This window comes from Xenopus laevis, chromosome 8L (assembly GCF_017654675.1).
Source record: "Xenopus laevis strain J_2021 chromosome 8L, Xenopus_laevis_v10.1, whole genome shotgun sequence".
Lineage (NCBI taxonomy): Eukaryota > Metazoa > Chordata > Amphibia > Anura > Pipidae > Xenopus > Xenopus laevis.
This window is the reverse complement of record NC_054385.1, coordinates 96,795,857-96,817,506: the sequence shown is the minus strand read 5'-3', so window position 1 is coordinate 96,817,506 and position 21,650 is coordinate 96,795,857. Positions and strand designations below refer to the sequence as shown.

The following is a 21,650-nucleotide window of genomic DNA, read 5'->3' as shown; positions in this document are numbered from 1 at the left end:
GCCATATGTCCTATATGGTGCCATTTATTAAAAGGCCATTAAACCAATCCGTTACAGAACTTGAAAGCTACAGAGGTTGTGTACACCTATTTTTATCAACTATGATCAGGAGCCTGAGCTAGTCTGCTCAGTTAAACCAAAGCGTTCTTCCATTTTGACCACTCTGAGCCTGGTTTCATTACTTTATGTAGACAATTCTGCCTTTGCACTGGTATGGCTTCTCTTTCATATGATTAAACACACATGTCAATATCAGGCCCACCCAAAACACACCAATTTGGCCACCCCAAATGTAAAGTTCTTGTTGGTGAAAATGTCGCACAGCAAGGTTAAAAGGCGTCCTCTCCCACCACTGAATCCTCTCTTGCAAGTGATGCAGGCACTGTGCATGTGCAGTTTAAGCCAAGTTTGGATCGGCTCATTAGTGCCAACGATTACTTTTGAGGACACATTCAGTGGAGTAAGGTGGCACCTTTTACCACCCCTCCATGGCACAGTTTGGTTGGGGCTCTCTAGTAATACTACATTTTTATGTCAAGGTTTATTTTTGTTTTTCCTTTGGCCATACACTTTGAGATGTCATTTGGTGTGGTCTGAACTGTGAGCAAAACTGTGCCAAATTTGGTCACCCACACAGTAGGCCAAATTGAGTGCATTTGATCTTTGCAACTGTAGTGAATAGTTATTTTCTGCAACATGCTGCAATGTGTTCTGATATAATGCATTGGCAATGCCCACTTTAATAGTGTTTAGCTTGTGCAGTGACATTCAGTCTTCTTATACATAACATGAACACTTAGTGATTTTCTTTTTATTTTTTGTGTGTTTATATATACAGACAACTGTGGCAAACTGCATCCTGGTAAACCATGACTATATCTTTTGTGGCTGCGCTGATGGCACCGTACGGATCTTTAACCCCAACAACTTGCACTTTCTCAGCACTATGCCAAAACCCCACTGCCTTGGTGTGGACATTGCTACAGTTACTGAAGCAAGGTGAGACCTCATTGAACACTCCCTGTTACTGATTAAATAATGATCCCTTTGCAGTGCAGAATACCAACATCAGAGGGTAGCCGCCAAAATTCTGTCATTTCCCTACTACTCATGTCATGTGTCTAGAAAATACAACTGACCCTGCACAGATGATATGGGCAATACGCAGCAATCTTTGTGTGGTGGCAAACTGTTGTGTGATCCTATTACACTGCAACAGGTCACAAAACAAAATCCAATGAGTCAATGCCTGTATGAGCCTGTGGAGTGCACACTTTATAAAGCAGAGCTGGCAGACTTCCTTCTCTTCTGGTCACATGAAATATAATTTGTCATGAGTTTTAAATTTCAGTAGTCAAACAAAAATTATGACTCTTTTTTTTATTTTTTATTACGGTCACTTGAAGACCTCCTGTTTTCCTAGCCCTGAAATATTTAGAAAGGTTTATTTTATTCAGTTTGTCATTTGAATTATACTCTGTAGAATAGCAAGATCTTCACTGAGATCTCTTTTGGGGGGAAAATGTCTGGGAACACTAGCTGTAAAAATAAGACTATGGATGACTTCTATATATCATAGGAACTGGAAGAGGTATTTAACATGAAGCCTGAGTCAGCTCTGTCTCCTAGCAGGCAGGATACATTTAGACAGGTCACACACACACACACACATCTGGTGTCTCCCAGGGAAGCTTATACCATTTCACGAAGGTTGGAATTCAGACTCCAATATTTCTGCATTCCCTTCCAGTAGAACAGGCTCCGCTTTGATCCACATCTCACTGTGTGGGTTTTTTTTCCTGACCCCAAGCCTACAGCTGTACATTTGCTTTTCAATAGCCCTTGTGTTGAACTCAGCAGGCTTTCATTAAGGCATGTTTTCTCATTTGTTTCTGCTTTTGTCTTTAGTCAATTCAATGAAAAATTAATTAATTTCATATAGAGACTTACTGTAATACATGCAAGTAATGATCTCCATAAAATTACATTTTTTCTTTGCAAAAAAGAAACCATTGATATTCTGATATGGCGATAAACCCATCTCCTATTCTATAGACAAAATAAAGTCAGAAGTTATTCTTGCACAGAGGGCATTGAAGTCAAAACACTGGTGCAGTAGTTTATGAAAACACACTCCTGTTAGGATCTATGGTCAATTCTTGACTACACGTTGCCAACACCTCATACATATGTTTGCACTTTATAGGACATGGCAACTGTTGCTTTGATAGGGTACTAGACTAGATTATGTTGTCCTATTTCAAAAATACTGTAATTCATTTTTTGTCTGAATTTTCACATCCAGAAAGGAAGAACCAGTTTTTATGCTCCCTTGGCCACTACTCACAAAGGCACTTTGTCTCCATACCAGCTCCTTGCAACTTTACCCGATTAGCCAGCTCTGGTAAACTGCGCACAAGTGCAAAATACGAGGCATAATAAACTGTGGAATAACAACCTGCTCTAGGCAGGTGTTCATTTCACAGTGTCCAATAAATGTGACGCTAATGTGGTTATTGAAGTGGCCTCATTCGCATCCGAATACAGAATGTATGCTGTAACATGTGCACAATTCATCAACGCCAATGCTAGTTTGCAGCGGCATAGTTGAACTGATGCAAGTTGCGGGATAAGTCTTAAGATATTTCTTAATTAAATCGATATGCAAAAGAATGTTCTGCACAAGCCATGTTCGTCAAGCTCATGTAGAGAAGGGGTGTATATTGTCCCTTTAAATGTGAATGTATCTTACCAACTGCAAGGGTATGTTTGGACTTTTAGAATCGTAAGTTTTTTTTTTTTTTTTTTTTTTTCCCCTTTTCTTCAAACCAGTCGACTTTTCTCCAGTGCTGCTGATGCTAAGTACCCTGATACCATTGCTATGACTTTCGACCCTACCAACCAGTGGCTCTCCTGCGTGTACAATGATCACAGCCTTTATGTTTGGGATGTCAAGGATCTTAAGAAAGTGGGGAAGGTTTACTCTTCATTGTACCATTCCTCATGTGTATGGAGCATTGAGGTAAGATATATGGTGTCTGTGTGCATGAATCCTTCTTAGCATGTGCCCTATTTCCCTATAACGCAAGAGGAAAACTAGATCTGAAATTTATCATGAACAAGGCATCGAGAAATATGCCCCACATGTATGTTTTGCTCCCTTCATTAAAATGGATCATGCAGTTAAGTAGATTTCTCTGTCTGCAAAACAGTCTGAAAAGGTACTCCGGAATCCATTTTACCGTGCCTATCTCCTATATTTTCATATTTTTCATATTTTTGAGCCTTACATTTTCTTATCTAGCTATATTTGCCTTGAAACCAATACTGATTAGTTTTTTTTTTTTTTTTTAATTCATTTTAAACATTCTTAGTGTTCATGCCATTTAATTCTTCCTTAATTTCAAAAGCATATTGTTTACTCTGTAGATTAGAGATCTGGCATTCTTAGTGGCTAAGGTTTGCAAACTCAAGTCTGACCCACTGTCCCCTCTAGTGTCACCAGAGAGGTGTAACGTCCAGTCTGTCATTGTTGTGAATGCATTTTTGGTATTCTTGGAACACCTGGGACTGTACTCCTTTCAAACTAGCCTGAATACCTTATTCTCTTGCTTTCTTACTTTGAGATTCATTAGAGATATGACTTTGGCGAAATTCGGGGACTTGACATTATATTCATTCATAGTGGCATGCTAACAATGTCCCAAGTGCTGTGTTTGTAAAGTGACTTGTGAAATGTTCTTTATGTAAGGGAAGAATTCAAGATTTCACTTCTTGTTGCTATCCTTGAACTGTACAAAGAATAAATTGACCATAACCCTATCCACAGTTCTGCAGTGTAATTTCATTCCTAGTGTTTACAAACTGAGGATTCTTCAGCAGCTTTTCTTAATTAGGGATATACTGAATCATATAGGTGCACTTAAAAACACTTTAGTAGTTCTCCTTAGACTGGTATAGGCTTACTTTGCACATAGGGTTGCCACGTTTTCTTGAAAAAAATACCGGCCTTCTATATATTTCTTTTTTTCCCTATTAATAACATTGGGATCAATCATCATTTTTACAGGCCAGGCTGGTAAAATACCAGCCAGGTGGCAACCCTATTTGCACAGCAGCCAGTTGTAGCCAAGTCATGGTCTCCGCAAAAGCTAAGCTTGATAAAAGGCCAAGTGCAGCCTGAAACGTCGCTGTTCCAGGTCCTGCCATATTTATATTAAATAAACGCATTTTAAATCTTCATTAAAATAACCATGGATAACATTATTGTTACATTTTGTTGGCTACAATGCACTGCTTTTGCAATGCATAGTTCTGCGTGGCGGTCAATGCTTTAGCCAAGTATGTTTTCATTTAACCTTAACAAACTCCTTTTGGGAACCGAACAGTAGAAACATTCTGCATAGAGTTTTTACATATTCTTATTCCAGGAAGGGTTCCTGCAATAATTATTTAGTGACAAAGGGAATAGAAATGTGATGGTGTCTGAGAGTTCTCCCAACAGGCCATTTGTATGTGCTAGACTTGTGTTTTCCCTAACACACTGTAAAACACCACCTGTTATACTGTCTTAAAGAGAAACTACTGTTAAACGTCTAGCTGCTTCTAGAATGTATAAAATCCTTTTACATTCATAAATACATAAATACGTTGCATGTGTTTTCCTACATTCACCAATGTCCTTGCGTAAATTGAAACTTTTATGCTTGCGTGCAAAGCAACAAATAAAAGTGACTCGGGAGGGCTAAATGATTGGGTTTTACATGCATCTTATTTTTTCTGTATAGAAAACTAGATGGCCATAAAGCAATGGTCAATTTAATCTGCTTTTCACATCTTTATCTGATGGAGTTTTCCATTGCTCACTTACAGCTTTGTGTCCTTCAGCTGTATATGCATCCCTCAATACTGCATGCTTAAAAAACACACATTAATACATTACTACGACAAATCCAGAAAGCATTTACCGTTCAGCCGCGTAAGGGCATTTTTCATTACGAGAAGGCAGATGGAGGCTTCTTGATATGAACAACAAAGAAACTACTACTTCAGCTGTATTCCACTAATATTTAATACCTTTATTAATTAAGAGGAATGTACATTTTAACATGTTTAATCTTATGAAGCCTTAAATCTAACAGAAAAATAGCAATTACCTAGGGCTGAGCTGTATATTGTAATACATCATTGGATCTTGGGCTATATGTAGGGAACTTCATTGCCATTGTATTGGGATTTCTTTGTTATTAATATATGACTTTTACACTCTCTTTGTTAGATCTACCCAGAGATTAAAGATAGCAACCAGGCCTGCCTTCCACCCAACTCCTTCATTACATGCTCCTCTGACAGTACAATACGTCTATGGAACATGGAGACTTCCAACATACATGGCACTGCATTGCATCGGAATATCTTAAGTAATGTGAGTAGTGGTACTATTTGCACCCACCTAGTGCTGTACTTTCAAGTCACACAGAACTCCAGATACAATGAGGCAGTAGAGGTGACTTTCTGAAGTCTCATGATTGTTCAAATTGGGATATATAGCTGGTCTCCCTCACTACCTGAAGCTTTGTAGGAAATAATGTGAGTGTTTAATGCCTGATTACCAAGCTATCATGCCCCCATGCTCTGCTTCCTTTGCAGACTGTCTCGTGCATCAGATGCAACTAGGGTTGCCACCTTTTCTGGAAAAAAATACCAGCCTTCCTATATATATTTTTTTCCCTATTAATAACATTGGAATCAGCCATCATTTTTACCGCCCACCGGGACTGTCTGTCCTTTTAACTCAGAGCAAAGCAAAGATCAAGACATCCAAATAATGATACTGAATGTTTCCCTTCCACCCCTCTGGTGAATGAACCATTGGGAATCCTCTCTTTCTTTGTCATCCGGAAACCCTTGTGTCGACTCCAGATTTCAGCACAAAATGCAAAGTCTCTCATTTCTTAGCTGAAATCAGCCCAGTTTGTTTGTGCTGGAGCTGACATAAGGGTTCTGGATGTGAAAGAAAAGATGATGATGCTAGCAGTGAATGGCTGAAATTGGCCTGCGGTTTTCAGCACGCTGATTTCGGTCCTGTGCAGCCTAAGGGCTAGTCCACACGGGGAGATAGCGACGCGTTTGCAGTCGGGGCGACAAAGCGCCGCGATAGTCGCCGCGACCGGCGCAGGCGACAGTTTTGTATGGGCGCCTATGTAAAAACGCCTGTGCTAACCACACGAGGCGATGCACTTTTCAACAGTCGCCTGAAAAAGCCTGGCGAGGCATTTTCAGGCGACTGTTGAAAAGCGCATCGCCTCGTGTGGTTAGCACAGGCGTTTTTACATAGGCTCCCATACAAAACTGTCGCCTGCGCCGGTCGCGGCGCTTTGTCGCCGCGACCGCAAACGCGTCGCTATCTCCCCGTGTGGAATAGCCCTTAGCAGAGGCAATTATCAGTATTGTCTATTTTGTAGCTGCTACAAGTAGCTCCGTGAGTCATTGTCCTAAGAGCGTTAAAAGAGCAAAAAATTCAGAGAACCCTTTCATTTCTTCCTACTCTTCCAAACCTTTGATCTTTTGCTTGTTTATTTTCTAAAGTGATGAATAAGAAGCCTCTCTTGAGTCAGTACCTAACTTCTTCTCCTCCGTTGTCTGATAAAAGCACAATAAACTCACATCTGTGCTACTTATCTCTTTTCTAACAGCCATGTTATCATTTCCTTTTGTTCCTATGCAATGCTTGCTTAACCTCCTTATCAATACAAGTCAACAAAATGCAAATTGAAAAGTATTTGGAATGTTAAGTGCACACAACAAACTGTGCTCTTATATATAAGGTCAAAGGACTTAAATATACACTGAAATCCAGTTATAGTATTTAATTATACACACACAGATCTCTGGTGTCATCTTTCATTGCCCTTGGCATAAACACTAAGGCAATGGGCACACATGCGTTTAACTGCGGCAGTTCGTGCCGTGGTTTTTAAAAAAGCTGCCCACTGCGGAAATACTCTAGTGGAATTGCCATAGCCTTAAAGGAGAAGGAAAGGCTGGAGACACTTGGGGGTGCCAAACGTTAGGCACCCCCAAGTGATTGTAGCGACTTACCAAAAACCCAGGGCCGGTGCTCCTATCGGGAGAAATCTGCACTGGCCCCGGGTTATAGGAGCGAGCACCATGGAGAGATCTACTTCCGTCTTCGCGCAGCTGCACATGCGCATTAGAACTAAAAGCCGAACTTTAACTTTAAAGTCGGCTTTTTCGTTCAAATGCGCTTGCGTCAGTCCGGGGAAATGTGCCGCTGCGCGAAGAGGGAAGTAGATATCTCCGTGTTGCTCGCTCCTATAACCCGGGGCCGGTGCAGATTTCTCCCGATAGGAGCACCGGCCCTGTGTTTTTGGTAAGTCGCTACAATCACTTGGGGTTGCCTAATGTTTAGCACCCCCAAGTGTCTCCAGCCTTTCCTTCTCCTTTAACTTGAAACCGCTACGCATCGGCTTTTTAAAAAAATGCAGCCACGGTTAAGTGCATGTGTGCCTGTAGCCTAAAGCTGGTCATACACGGGCCGATAAAAGCTGCCGACAGACTGAGTCATTAGCTTATTAGCCAGTGTACGGGGCTCTCCGACGGGCTTTCCCCATCTATATTTGTCCGAAAGTTGCCTGATGTTGATCGCACAGGGTTAAAAATCCTTTTGGTTTGCGGCCGCATCTGTGCATTGATATGGTCCCGGCATCGGACCGCCCGTATTGGCTGCATGATGATCCGATCATTGCGACCTAGGGCCCACGATCGGATCAGCCCGATATCGCCCACCTCAATGTGGATATCCTCACTTAGATGCTAACTCTATCAGGATCATGGAAGATGATGTGTTCCTCAAGCCCAACAGAATTTTTAAATCTAAATGATTTTCATCCAGATATCCGTTGGGCAGGCCCACACACAAAGGCAAACAAGCTACCGATTAGGTTTGGAAGGTTCTGTTCTGAACATTCCTTGAACACTTGCTTCCCTATGAGGTATAGAGCAGGTATTCAGTAATATTGATATCTTACTGAATGTTATTATTTTTAGATTTTGCTGATGTGTTTTCCCACGGATAACTTAAAGAGAAAATTTGTTTTGTTCTGCATAAATGTACTTAATGTCTTCTTATCAGGACTTGATGAAAATTATCCTGATTGATGATAACACCCAGGCCTTACTGGACACAGAGTACAACTCTGCTGGTCTAGGGGACAAGGCAGATCACCAAGCTCTGGATACCAAAGTTGGCATTCGCTCTGTGTGTGTGAGTCCAAATGGGCAGCATTTGGCATCTGGAGACCGAACTGGGACACTCAGGTGAAGGCACTAAGCATATGGCAGTAAGAGTTTTGCAAGGGGATATTGCTTTGAACTTAAGTTTCTCTATTGTCATTTGTCTTCTACTAACAGGGTGCATGAGCTGCAAAGCATGACAGAACTCCTCAAAGTAGAAGCACATGACTCTGAGATCCTTTGTTTGGAGTATTCCAAGCCAGATACAGGTAAGAAGACCATTTCTGTCCAACCATACTAGTGTTTTTAACATCCCAAGTATTCGTAAGTTATGCAATTTAGGGGGCAGATTCAGTTCGATATTCCTAATGGGTTCCGTCCATCTCTAGGTTTATTAAAACTCTCCCTGTAAAAATGGAGACTGATGTGTTTATTCAATACTAATATATTTTATACAATTTGCTCATTTTACTGAACAATATTGCATGGTTCAACCCTCCCATGTATATGTGTGCAATTTTCCCATCTACATGTTTGGTCATACTCTGAAAAATCCCATGTTCATTTTTGCTCTATCTCAAAAAATGTCCTTTATATGGTTTATTGACACTACAGTTATGTTTGTGTGTGTGTGTCCAAGGTCGCCTACTGAAAAATCTGTTCTTTTGCTTGCTTGACATTCATCATTACAGCTCATTTTCTGTAATGAGCACCCAAACCGAGTGTTTTACCTACATGAAAATCTGTTCTTCTCGCTTCTAAACAGGACTTAATCTGTTGGCTTCTGCCAGCCGTGACAGACTCATCCACGTGCTGGATGCCTCTAAGGATTACAGCCTTCAGCAGACGTTGGATGATCACTCTTCGTCGATCACTGCTGTGAAGTTTGCTGGTGATTCTTTTCTTTCCTGTATTTTAATGTTTTGAATGTGTTTTATAGCAGTGTAATTTGAAGGTTGGCGTTAAACTTTAGTTAAGTAACCTCTGCATTCTTTTTTTTTCCAGCAAATGATGGCAAAGTACAAATGATCAGCTGTGGCGCAGATAAAAGCATCTACTTTCGCACTGCTGACAAGGTAAATATGTCTAAACATCACCCCAGTGCCACTAATACTTCTATAACCATATTTCTATATCTTACGAAAACTGGGTAAATGTAGACCGAGGCAATTGGTACAAGTAGTATTTTGATCTTGGCCGTATGCTATGGGGGAGGACACAAGCAGTCAAAAGGCCCTTGCCTCCTGCCACTGCTTCCTATACGTGTGAATTGGAAACACTAATTTTTATTATAATATTTATTTTACATTAGTAGCAGTTGCATCTACCATTACAGGGAGACAGCCCCTTAGCTACTAGTTTTCCTATGAATGCTACTCCTGCTTACTGCCACAGAGAAAAAATAGTAAATGCCTGTAAGCATCTACCACAAACTTGCTTTCTAGTGGTTGGATTTGAAGGGGGTATTCACAAAGGAAGGGGGTTGTATAGCAGCCACCCCTACCGCAAGCCAGTCTCATCAGAGAGTCTTGTCAACCCTCACAATTGTGGCGCTTCTTTATGGTGCATGGCTTCCACGGTGTCCATTTTCGTAAAGCTGCTACAGCACCGACAGATGAATAGGAAACACTGCATTTGTATAGCATTGTGGCCAAGTCTTCGTGTCTGCTTTTTTGTGCCCTTCATGGTGATTGTCATGAACGTGATATAAATTCCCATAGAACCAACCTGTGTGGCTAGAAAAAGTGGGCATTTTTTAAAAAAATATTGCAATGAAATATTGTACGTTATATTCAGGTGTAAACAAAAATTCTGGGTGTTAATGTCCCTTTTTAAAGTAGCAATGCTTTAAAACATACATTTCTTATTTATATTGCATTCTCTGGCAGTACTACCGGTACATGTTTTGGTTTACAATTGTGGCATCATCCTTAGGTAGGGGATGCGGCGGTTCACTTTACTCGTACTCATCATATTGTACGGAAAACTACTCTGTATGACATGGATGTTGATCCTAGCCTGAAATATGCTGCCATAGGCTGTCAAGACCGGAATATAAGGTAAGATCCATATTTCTATACCTCATGGAACACAAGTGCTTAGACTTTCTCACTGATCTAAATTTGCTGATGTCAATTAAATGTCCTAAACTTCACATTTCTGTTCACCCCTTTAAGCTGGCCACAGACGCAAAGATCCAACCGTACGAATCAATGTACGATCGGACTTTCCCATCTCCCTACCTGCCACTAACCATTCAGATCAAAGTCTTCCCATTCTGACCAAATAAACAGATCAGCCGATGTTCAGCCCCTGACAACAATCGTACGATAGACAAAGCTGGTGACAGTCTCCCACTGAAAATCGTACGATCGGCAATACACACAGAGATATTACCCGCAGCCGACAGAAATTGACAGAAACCTGACCAAACGACCGATCTCCGATGGATGAAAAATGCCGGGACTCTCCACACACAGGTTCCGAAAATCATACGAATCCTCGATTTATACGATGAGATCTTTGCGTCTATGGCCATCTTTACTGTTCTCTAGAAAGATTCTCTGTAAAGGTCTTGGGGTTTTCAGGATATGGGATTTTTTTGTAGTTTCGATCTCGTACCTCAAGTCTTCTAAATATGTAACCGCTGAACAAACTTAATAGGATCATTTAGCCACCATTAAGGATTTATGCAAGCTTAGTTACCATCATGTAGATTAGACTATGCGTCCACTGGCTTAGTTAGTGATCGTTCTTGTTAGTTTCTATTTTATTTTACATATTACTTCATTGTAAATTATACATTCTGTTTAATATGTCATTGTATAAATCTTCTTATTCTGCATACTATTTGTTATCAAATTGAATTTGATGGTTTATTGTGAAAACCAAATAAAATATTTCAAACCATGTAGATTAGAAGGTACTGTTTTTTTTTATTACAGAAAAATTGCTATTTGAAAGAACAAATCTTTTGTCTATTTTGTTGAACTTTATTTTGTAAATAGTGAGTATGCAATTTACTTGCTCTCCCAAGCATTCCCCTGTTCTGCAAACAGTGTAACTCTACTCTGCTTTGTTGTTATGTCCTAGGATCTTTAACATTAGCAGTGGAAAGCAAAAAAAGTTGTACAAAGGATCACAAAGTGAGGATGGGACATTAATTAAAGTAAGTATACAGAATATATAGAGATATATAGACATAATAATTAATCATGATATGAGCAGTTGTTGGGCTGTTGGGAGAGGACTGCATCAGTATGCCTCACCCAGCAGAATATTCTAACCTGAGCAGTTTTGCTGAAAATCATTCATATCTGGAGGTCGGGAGAGCCCCATGTATGGGCCAAAAATTTGTGTGATGTGAAGAGGTGAATAGCCAGTTTTTATCAGCCTATGTATATCCACCTTAGGGTAAAGTCACACAGAGTGCTGGCTCCACTGCTCTCTGCGTGTGATTTTTAATCAGGCGCGAGAAGTTGATCCGATCTAATCGGCATCTCCCTGTAGCCGCACTGACAATCACATTTTATGGCCGGTCTCCATTTCGTGAAGCTGAACATAGGGGGTAGTTGTGATTGTCAGTGCAGCTACAGGGAGATCTAGCTGCACTTTATACCCTATTTAACTTGAATGGCTTCGCCCATTGCTAGAAAGCTGCTAATTTATCTAACCTATAATAGTGCTTTTATACGTTTACTGGTTAATATTATTTTGTGTACATGACACACACGTATGAGCTATGTTGGACTAGTTAGAATAGTTGTAGGGATGAAGCTGGCTGCTTGGCCCAGTGCTTGTACCAGGTGGTGGTTTTGTCTTGGAAGGTAAGCTATGGTGGGATGAGGTCAGCAGACAGATGGAAATTCACTTGTGAAACCAATTACACGCTGGAAGGTCTGCAAAATCTTAAATTGCCTTTATGCATTTATTAAAACATTTAGCGAGGAGGGTGCAGAAGTCAAACTGCTTTAGTAAAACAGGGAATTCAACAGTGAGGCAATGCAGCAAACAGCCAAGGTACTCCCACTTGTCTTTTTACTGGATCTTGCCTGTAAATTGATGGCATTTGAGCAAAACAATTGGGCAGACCCCTTTCTCAGGCCTGCTGTTAATTGTGCTAAAGGGAAATCAGACGGGAGAATTCACACTTTTTATGTCATAATGACAAATATAGCAGAATTTAATTCTCATCAACTCTGCATTAAATGTTCTACCTCGTTAGCCTTCTTTATAGCTATTATGTACATAACTAAATGACTTATCTTGAAAAAGTAGAGAACATACAGAAGCAGCCATATATATGATAATGAGAACCCATAAAGGCACATCGGAGTACGATTTGAACAAGACGAAGAGTATAAATGTCCTATACCTAAAGCAGCATGTTTCATAAAAACCCACAAGGGCTCGTTTAAAAACTCAACACATAGTGCTGCAACCCATGCAAATTACACAGACCCACTTTATGTGCAGCTCTGGGACAGCCAAGTTCTAACACAGAGAATCTAGTGAGATTGGATGAGAAGCTATTGAGTGGCTATGCAGCATTGCCACAAAGAGCCCCATTTTATGTTTAAATTCAGTAACTAATTTCATTGTGTGTTGCTGCTTGTTTAAATAATGAATGTGTTGTAATTGCAACGAATTTGCATCTTTGGTTGCAAAAGCTCTTCTTGCTTCGTCTGAGATTCATTATATGGGAATTATTTATCTCTACAGATGTCTGGCTAACTGTAATCATAAATGTTGGTGTCTGTATGTATTCTTATTGAACAGATAAGAATAATCCAGGCAGATGCACAGTGTAAAAACCCCTTAAATAAGGTGGTGTATGTGGGTGTCCAGCTCAGAAAGTAGCAATCCAGTTTCCAACCTGGCTATGCACAAATTATGTAAGGTCACTTTAAATTTCTGTTTCAGTGCTGGGTGTTTGGCTGTATGCCTAGGACTTGTGTATCAGCACTATTTACTGCTGATGCCAAACTGCGCCGTCAGCTTGATCTATCTGCACTGATTACCCAATTGCTTCAAACATGTTAGGCTTTGTGTTAAAGGAAAACCGAATATCATGTTGGTTTATAGAGTGAGGATGGTGCAATATATCCTTTGAATAGCTTTAGTTTTTGTTGTTGTTCAATATTATGTATAGGCTTGTTACATCTGTGTTGAGACATTTTATTGGCCACATTACAGTAAGCTGGATTGTGACAGATTCAGAATACAAATACGGTAAGATGTTGAATCTTGAGGCACCTGATGGAGTGCAACAGTGCTCCTTTTCATGCTGTGCCCTGAATATCCCTATATACTGTGGGGCTTCACGTGGTCTTTGGGCCAATATAAGAATGTTATGGAGAGGAAACTTAGCATTTCTGCCCTATTTAATGTCTCAATAAACAGATGCTATTCATTTAAAAGTCCATAACTTATCTGAGGATAATATTCCCTCTGGTTCTTTAGACTGATACAATGTCGATGAACATAATACATTACCGAATATTGCATCAAAATTCCAATTTGAGTGTGGAGAAAATGGTAGGATGCTTCTTTGGTTTTACATGACAATCCATTCTGAAGCAGAGACAGTCACATATTGGTTGAACGTGTTGAGATGTTTGGCCAGAATCACACTTGCTGTCAGGCCATCTGTCCAGAATGTATCCCATGGCTACAGCTACCTGCTGATCAGTCTTGCCAAAGCGCAGTCATTCTGTCCAGTCATCAAATCCAGTGTCCAAGATGGTTGAAAGCCCACATAATATTTCAGCCTTTTTAGTGATAGCTAATTTATTGCTACGACTGTCTCTTTAGGTTCAAACAGACCCTTCAGGATTGTATATTGCCACAAGCTGTTCTGACAAGAACTTGTCCATCTTTGATTTCTACTCTGGAGAGTGTGTGGCCACCATGTTTGGGCACTCAGGTAAAGTAGAAAGTAACCACTTGGAATCCTACTATGCCGGTTAAATTGGGCCTGGTACATGGGAGAAAAATGTGTACATTTACCACTGTTTTGTTTTTGTGTTTTCATATCAGAGGTTGTAACCGGAATGAAATTTACCAATGACTGCAAACACTTGATATCTGTGTCTGGCGACAGGTAAGCCCCAAGCAGCGTACAAAATGTAACCCAGTGAAGTCATTCTAGAATTCATTTTCTGCAGAAAAGCACTTTTTTCCGTTCATGATCTTAAATCTCTAACAAAGTTCACCTGATCTGATAGGCTGAATCCTGCACAAGTGAGTTGTAGTGTATTGCTGCCAACAGCATGGTTGAGTTGTTTGTTGCAGGAAAAAAAATGTTGGATCGAGGAAGCACACAAAGATAACTCAAACGTTATGAGAAAAAAATAATGCAAATCCTCTGTCACACCCCATTCTAACCAGCATATGTAATCCTTGCAGCTGCGTTTTCATCTGGAGGCTGAGCTCAGAGATGACCATTAATATGCGCCAAAGATTGGCTGAAGTCAGACAGCGTGGCAAGCAAGTGGAGATGTCTGCAACTCACAAAACTCAAAATGCAAGGTACTGGGTTGGTCACTGAATGCTTCACCGAGTAGACTAGCAGACTAGCTTCTGATCTGTGGTACTGAACATTGTAGCCTTCCCATGACACCCAATGATGTCATGGCATCTCCATTTTTGCCCAGTCCAGCAAATGATGAGTTTGGATGTAGCTTGGGGAGCTAACAAGTTAGGGACACACTTAGTAATGTGGTTGACTGTGTGCCCTAGTCTAAGACATACACAGTCCTTTTTGTAAAATGTTTCATGATAAAATGCAATGCTTTGGATATTTACAGGCGAGAGACCATTGCCGTTATGTCTACAGCCCCTGTAATGTCATCAGACAGTGATAAAGAAGGGGTTGAAGATGGAAGTGACGAAGACACGGCAGGCAAGGACCTTCCCTAATGCTATTTTTTATGATCTAATTTTGATTTAATTTTTGTTAATATAACATTTTTGGTTTTAAATAATTATGCTTTTAGTGTATTATATGCTCTGTTTTTTGTAGGGTCTGATAAGGCTTCCAGTGCCTCCAGTTCTTTTGGGAGAAGCAATTCTTATTGGGAGATGGCAAGGGTGAGTGTAGTGAAGCTTTCTGCAAAATAATACCATTACCTACAGACAACCCATTGCCAGGCCTGCTTCTGTACACATTGATTCTGCAGGCATGGTAGGCCTGTGTGTTTTTATCTAATCAGCTGAACCATAGACTGAATGATTTGGTCATATTCCTAGATATCAGATGGCATTCATCACTTCATTTGATCTATTGGAAGTGTCATGGAGGTCTACCTCCTATCCCTTCCAGGTTTTCCATTCATATACATATGAAAAGTTTTATATATAGTGTTGACACAGTTTTGCATAGCTATGCATCATTCACATCAGTCCCTGCCCCAGTGGAGCTTGCTGTCTAAGGTCGCTATCACATTTACACACACTAAGGCCAATTTTCAGGAGCAAATTAACCTGCCTATATGTTTTTGTGGGAGGAAATTGGAGTACCCGGAGAAAAGCTGTGCAGACACAGGGAGAACATACAAATTCCTTGCAGATCTTTCCCTGGCAGGAATCAAACTGATGACCATTGCTTACCCACTAGGCAACTTTGCTGCCCAATTGAAACCCTGAGTTACTAAACTGGGAAACTTGATATTGACTGTTTTATGAGGCCTTGAGAGAAAGAAAACCGAAAACTGGAGTGGTTAGTGTAAAGTAGACTAAAAGCTGAAAGACTCAAAAACTCTTAACCTTACTCTAAACGAAGTGAATAACTTCTTAAGTGCCATAAAGGGCTGATTCTAATCCTGCATATAAATTAGAACATATAAAGCCAATCTGTGAGCACCCTTTCTTTCCTTTGTCTGCACCCAGTAATTTTTTTTTTAATCTACTTAAGGGTACAAACACATCTTCAGAAAGATCCAACTGCCTGAGTAAGATGCCCAGACAACGTGTCCGTTGGTCCCAACCTGCTGGGAACATTGAGATGACTGTTAAGTCCATGCTTGATCTAAGACAACTGGATTCCTTTGCCCCGTGCGATGACATCATTGGCTTCCAGCCTAGCGAAGGGCTGGGAACAGAGTTTGTGGTTGCGGATAATTCAAGCATCCAGGTGAGAAATAGCATATGGGAACATGTGTATTCTTACCTATATCTAATAGTCAATATATCAAAGTATTTGCTCCATCTTTATGTATGTGTCTGTTGTGTGTGTGTATATGGAGTTGGGTGGAAAGCTAATTCCATTCATGTGTAAGATGACTATAGGCTTAATGGCATGGCAGGAACTTGAGTGGAATTATTAATATTGCTGGGGAGCTGTGCATTGATTGTTTAGGATATTCCAGAGTACTTTTGTGTATATTTAAAGGGGTTGTTCACCTCAAATCATTTTAGAATGATGTAGAGAGTAATATTTTGAGACAATTTGCAATTGGTGTGGTTATTTAGCTTTTTAATCAGCAGCTCTCCAGTTTGCAATTTCAACTATTTGGTTGCTAGGATCCAAATAAACCTGACAACCATGCATTGATTTAAAGGAAAAATAAACTTCTTATTAAAAAAAAAAGAAAAACCCTACCTCCCACCCCACATAGACCCCCCCCCCCCCAGCCTAGCTGCTAACCCTGCTCCGAGTCCTCTGTTAAAACAAACACAGCATTTCTTTCCTTTTATTGTGTACACATGGGCTTCTGTATCAGACTTCCTGCCTTCAGCATAAACCTCCAGGGCAGGGCTTGAGCATGCTCAGTTTGCTCCTCTCCCCCTCACTCCTCCCATCCTGCTGTAATCTGAGCTCAGAGCTGTAAGTGAGCAGGGAGAGACTCAGGCAGGAAGTGATGTCACACCAAGCTTATATGGCAGCTGCTATCCTAAACAAACAGAGACAGTGTCTAGAGCTGTTTACTCAGGTATGGTAAAGCATTCTGCAGAATAAATAGTGTTTTAGCTCACACTTTTGTGGCTAATCTGTTGGCAATAAACTTTCTTGGAGCTTTCCTTCTCCTTTAAAGGCTACAAGAAGTTTTCATAAAAGTCGCCAAAGTTCCCCTTGAATAAAGTGAAATGTGAGATCTACATTATCACAGTGTAAGTGCTCTTTTCCCTGCAAATGCCACTGCACATTTCTTTAATGCTAAATCAATTTTAGCACATAATGGGCACAGCCTATTCAAGAAATCAAGTACTACAAGGGGAAAACTCATTTATAATTACATATTGTTGGCTGCATTTGAAGCCCAAATAAAGGAAGCCATGTACAGTGGTGTGAAACTATTTGCCCCCTTCCTGATTTCTTATTCTTTTGCATGTTTGTCACACTTAAATGTTTCTGCTCATCAAAAACCGTTAACTATTAGTCAAAGATAACATAATTGAACACACAATTCAGTTTTTAAATTAAGGTTTACGTTATTAAGGGAGAAAAAAAACTCCAAATCTACATGGGCCTGTGTGAAAAAGTGATTGCCCCCCTTGTTAAAAAATAACTTAACTGTGGTTTATCACACCTGAGGTTATAAAGCCATTTCTAAAGCTTTGGGACTCCAGCGAACCACAGTGAGCGCCATTATCCACAAATGGCAAAAACATGGAACAGTGGTGAACCTTCCCAGGAGTGGCCGGCCGACCAAAATTACCCCAAGAGCGCAGAGACAACTCATCCGAGAGGCCACAAAAGACCCCAGGACAACATCTAAAGAACTGCAGGCCTCACTTGCCTCAATTAAGGTCAGTGTTCACGACTCCACCATAAGAAAGAGACTGGGCAAAAACGGCCTGCATGGCAGATTTCCAAGGCGCAAACCACTTTTAAGCAAAAAGAACATTAAGGCTCGTCTCAATTTTGCTAAAAAACATCATGATTGCCAAGACTTTTGGGAAAATACCTTGTGGACTGACGAGACAAAAGTTGAACTTTTTGGAAGGTGCACGTCCCGTTACATCTGGCGTAAAAGTAACACAGCATTTCAGAAAAAGAACATCATACCAACAGTAAAATATGGTGGTGGTAGTGTGATGGTCTGGGGTTGTTTTGCTGCTTCAGGACCTGGAAGACTTGCTGTGATAGATGGAACCATGAATTCTACTGTCTACCAAAAAATGGAACCATGAATTCTACTGTCTACCAAAAAATCCTGAAGGAGAATGTCCGGCCATCTGTTCGTCAACTCAAGCTGAAGCGATCTTGGGTGCTGCAGCAGGACAATGACCCAAAACACACCAGCAAATCCACCTCTGAATGGCTGAAGAAAAACAAAATGAAGACTTTGGAGTGGCCTAGTCAAAGTCCTGACCTGAATCCTATTGAGATGTTGTGGCATGACCTTAAAAAGGCGGTTCATGCTAGAAAACCCTCAAATAAAGCTGAATTACAACAATTCTGCAAAGATGAGTGGGCCAAAATTCATCCAGAGCGATGTAAAAGACTCGTTGCAAGTTATCGCAAACGCTTGATTGCAGTTATTGCTGCTAAGGGTGGCCCAACCAGTTATTAGGTTCAGGGGGCAATTACTTTTTCACACAGGTTTGGATTTCTTTTCTCCCTAAATAATAAAAACCCTCATTTAAAAACTGCATTTTGTGTTTACTTGTGTTATCTTTGACTAATAGTTAAATGTGTTTGATGATCAGAAACATTTTGTGTGACAAACATGCAAAAGAATAAGAAATCAGGAAGGGGGCAAATAGTTTTTCACACCACTGTATATGTTAACTGTTCTCCTTCGTATACAATTGAATGATACAGCCTCTAGTTAGTAGTTGGTGAGTAGTAACACATGCTAGCCCTAATATATCCACATAAGTTTTACCGTGCAGTAAATCATAGCAATCAATTAGACATTTGCTTTTATTTTATTTCCTTTTTATTTACTGCAGACCAGCGAAAAGTTAGGTGCTTTTTGGTTACATAGTTACATAGTTAAATTGGGTTGAAAAAAGACAAAGTCCATCAAGTTCAACCGCTCCAAATGAAAACCCAGCATCCATACACACACACCCCTCCCTACTTTTAATTAAATTCTATATACCCATACCTATACTAACTATAGAGTTCAGTATCACAATAGCCTTTGATATTATGTCCAAGAAATCATCCAAGTCATTCTTAAAGGCATTAACTGAATCAGCATCACAACATCACCCGGCAGTGCATTCCACAACCTGACTGTGAAGAACCACCTACGTTGCTTCAAATGAAAGTTCTTTTCTTCTAGTCTGAAGGGGTGGCCTCTGGTACGGTGATCCACTTTATGGGTAAAAAGGTCCCCTGCTATTTGTCTATAATGTCCTCTAATGTACTTGTAAAGTGTAATCATGTCCCCTCGCAAGCGCCTTTTTTCCAGAGAAAACAACCCCAACCTTGACAGTCTACCCTCATAATTTGTCTTCCATCCCTCTAACCAATTTAGTTGCACGTCTCTGCACTCTCTCCAGCTCATTTATATCCCTCTTAAGGACTGGAGTCCAAAACTGCACTGCATACTCCAGATGAGGCCTCACCAGGGACCTATAAAGTGGCATAATTATGTTTTCATCCCTTGAGTTAATGCCCTTTTTTATGCAAGACAGAATTTTATTTGCTTTAGTAGCCACAGAATGACACTGCCCAGAATTAGACAACTTGTTATCTGCAAAGACCCCTAGATCCTTCTCATTTAAGGAAACTCCCAACACACTGCCATTTAGTGTATAACTTGCATGGTTGTTGAACTAGAGTGACTGTGCACCAGTGTGGGTAATGGAGGATAACTGTGGCTACATGCACTATCACTTGAACAAGACAAGGCACATAATCTACATGTTTGCTGATTCCCTGTGCTTTCTCCTCCAGGCACCTTTTGGTCCCATAGGCAGTCGGTCTCGCCCTAGAGTTATCCGGCTTATGTCCTGTGAGGAAACCATGTTCAAGCAGGATGTGGAGACACCAGAAGGCAAAGAATGTACCATATTCCCTGAAATGGAGGAGGATGAGTCTTTGGAAAGATGCGGGTAACTTCTTAATTTAATTTCATTTTCTTAATTTAATAGTCCTTTAAAGGGGTTGTTAGCCTTTGAGTTAACTTTTAGTATGAGGTAGAGATCGATCTTCCTAGACTTTTTGCAATTGGTTTTCATTTTTTTATGATTTGTGTTTTGGGTTATTTAGTATTTTATTAAAATTACCCTAGCAACCATACATATAAATAGGAGAGGGCCTGAATATGAAGAGGGGTAATAAAAAGTAGCAGTAACAATAAATTTGTAGCCTTACAGAACATTTGCTTTCTAGGTGGGGTCAGTAACCCCCATTTGAAAGCTGGAAAGGGTCAGAAGTAAAAGGCAAATTAAAAAAAGAAAACTAACAAGAAAAACTGAAGACCAATTGAAAAGTTGCTTCGAATTTGCCATTTCATAACATTCTAAAAGTTAACTTGGAGGTGAACCACCCCTTTAAGGGAGGCATGTGTTTATAATTTGAACTTTTGCCATTTTTATGATTACTTTTTATAGACTGTGCTTTTCTCTTTATAAGTAAGCATTTTCTATTGCCTCCATACAACCAGTTTTTACATCTAATGCTTTCATTCTGTATCTCCCATATGTAATAAAAGGTGCTAAGTTTTCCCAGGAGAAGTAACCCATAGCAACTAAGATGTATGCTTGTAAGCAGGTTACCAGTAAACGCTACTTGCTGGTTGGTTGGTTGGTCTGAGTTACTGCTCCTGAGCAAACTTAATGCCTTTTATTACATAACCCCCAATGGCTTTTCCTAACAAAAACTTTTAACCTACTGTACATTTTCTTTAAAAAATCTTTACATTCATCCCTAACTTTCTGTTCTCCTGATCACATATTTTCATCTCTGGACTAAAAACAAAAGTTTCTGCTTTTAATATGACTATTGAACCCACATGATTTATATGCCATTGGGCTTTATTATAATAATAATAATAATAATAATAATAATAATAATAATAATAATGCCAATCCATTGGAACTATCAATATATATTTTAGTCTTTAGTAGAAACACTGTATTACCGAATGGACTTGAAGCCCTGTCCCTAGATAATAGTAGGCATTGCACATATAGGTAGGCTCTTCCATTATGTTGAGCGACAGAATTAGTGCGATTTATAAGACAAGTTCATAATTTTATTCTTCGCTAGGAGCTATTACAGTTACAGGAATGGAGACTAGCAGGCAGGCCTTTTTAGACAATCAATATATATATTTCTTTTCTAGTGGATTTGAGGTGAAAGGTTTGCCACTGCGGAGTTACCATGACAATGTTTGTCAAGAGAAGCACAGCCCTGACAGTGCCTGTTCTGTGGATTATAGCAGTCGCTTGTCTAGCCCTGAGCACCCCAATGAAGGTAAGAAATAGGTTGT

At 40.1% G+C, this 21,650-nt stretch overlaps 1 protein-coding gene across 1 annotated transcript in view; it reads left to right on the top strand.

Moving 5' to 3' along the window:
* mapkbp1.L (mitogen-activated protein kinase binding protein 1 L homeolog) overlaps positions 1 to 21,650 on the top strand; it is an 86,921-nt gene that overhangs the window by 57,105 nt on the left and 8,166 nt on the right. Inside the window, 17 exon segments of the mRNA NM_001093073.1 lie at positions 839 to 999; positions 2,833 to 3,022; positions 5,279 to 5,425; positions 8,156 to 8,340; positions 8,434 to 8,525; positions 9,023 to 9,148; positions 9,262 to 9,332; positions 10,192 to 10,316; positions 11,350 to 11,425; positions 14,071 to 14,182; positions 14,296 to 14,359; positions 14,665 to 14,787; positions 15,066 to 15,160; positions 15,281 to 15,348; positions 16,172 to 16,390; positions 20,111 to 20,268; positions 21,504 to 21,634. Coding sequence (NP_001086542.1) covers positions 839 to 999; positions 2,833 to 3,022; positions 5,279 to 5,425; positions 8,156 to 8,340; positions 8,434 to 8,525; positions 9,023 to 9,148; positions 9,262 to 9,332; positions 10,192 to 10,316; positions 11,350 to 11,425; positions 14,071 to 14,182; positions 14,296 to 14,359; positions 14,665 to 14,787; positions 15,066 to 15,160; positions 15,281 to 15,348; positions 16,172 to 16,390; positions 20,111 to 20,268; positions 21,504 to 21,634 — 2,143 coding nt within the window.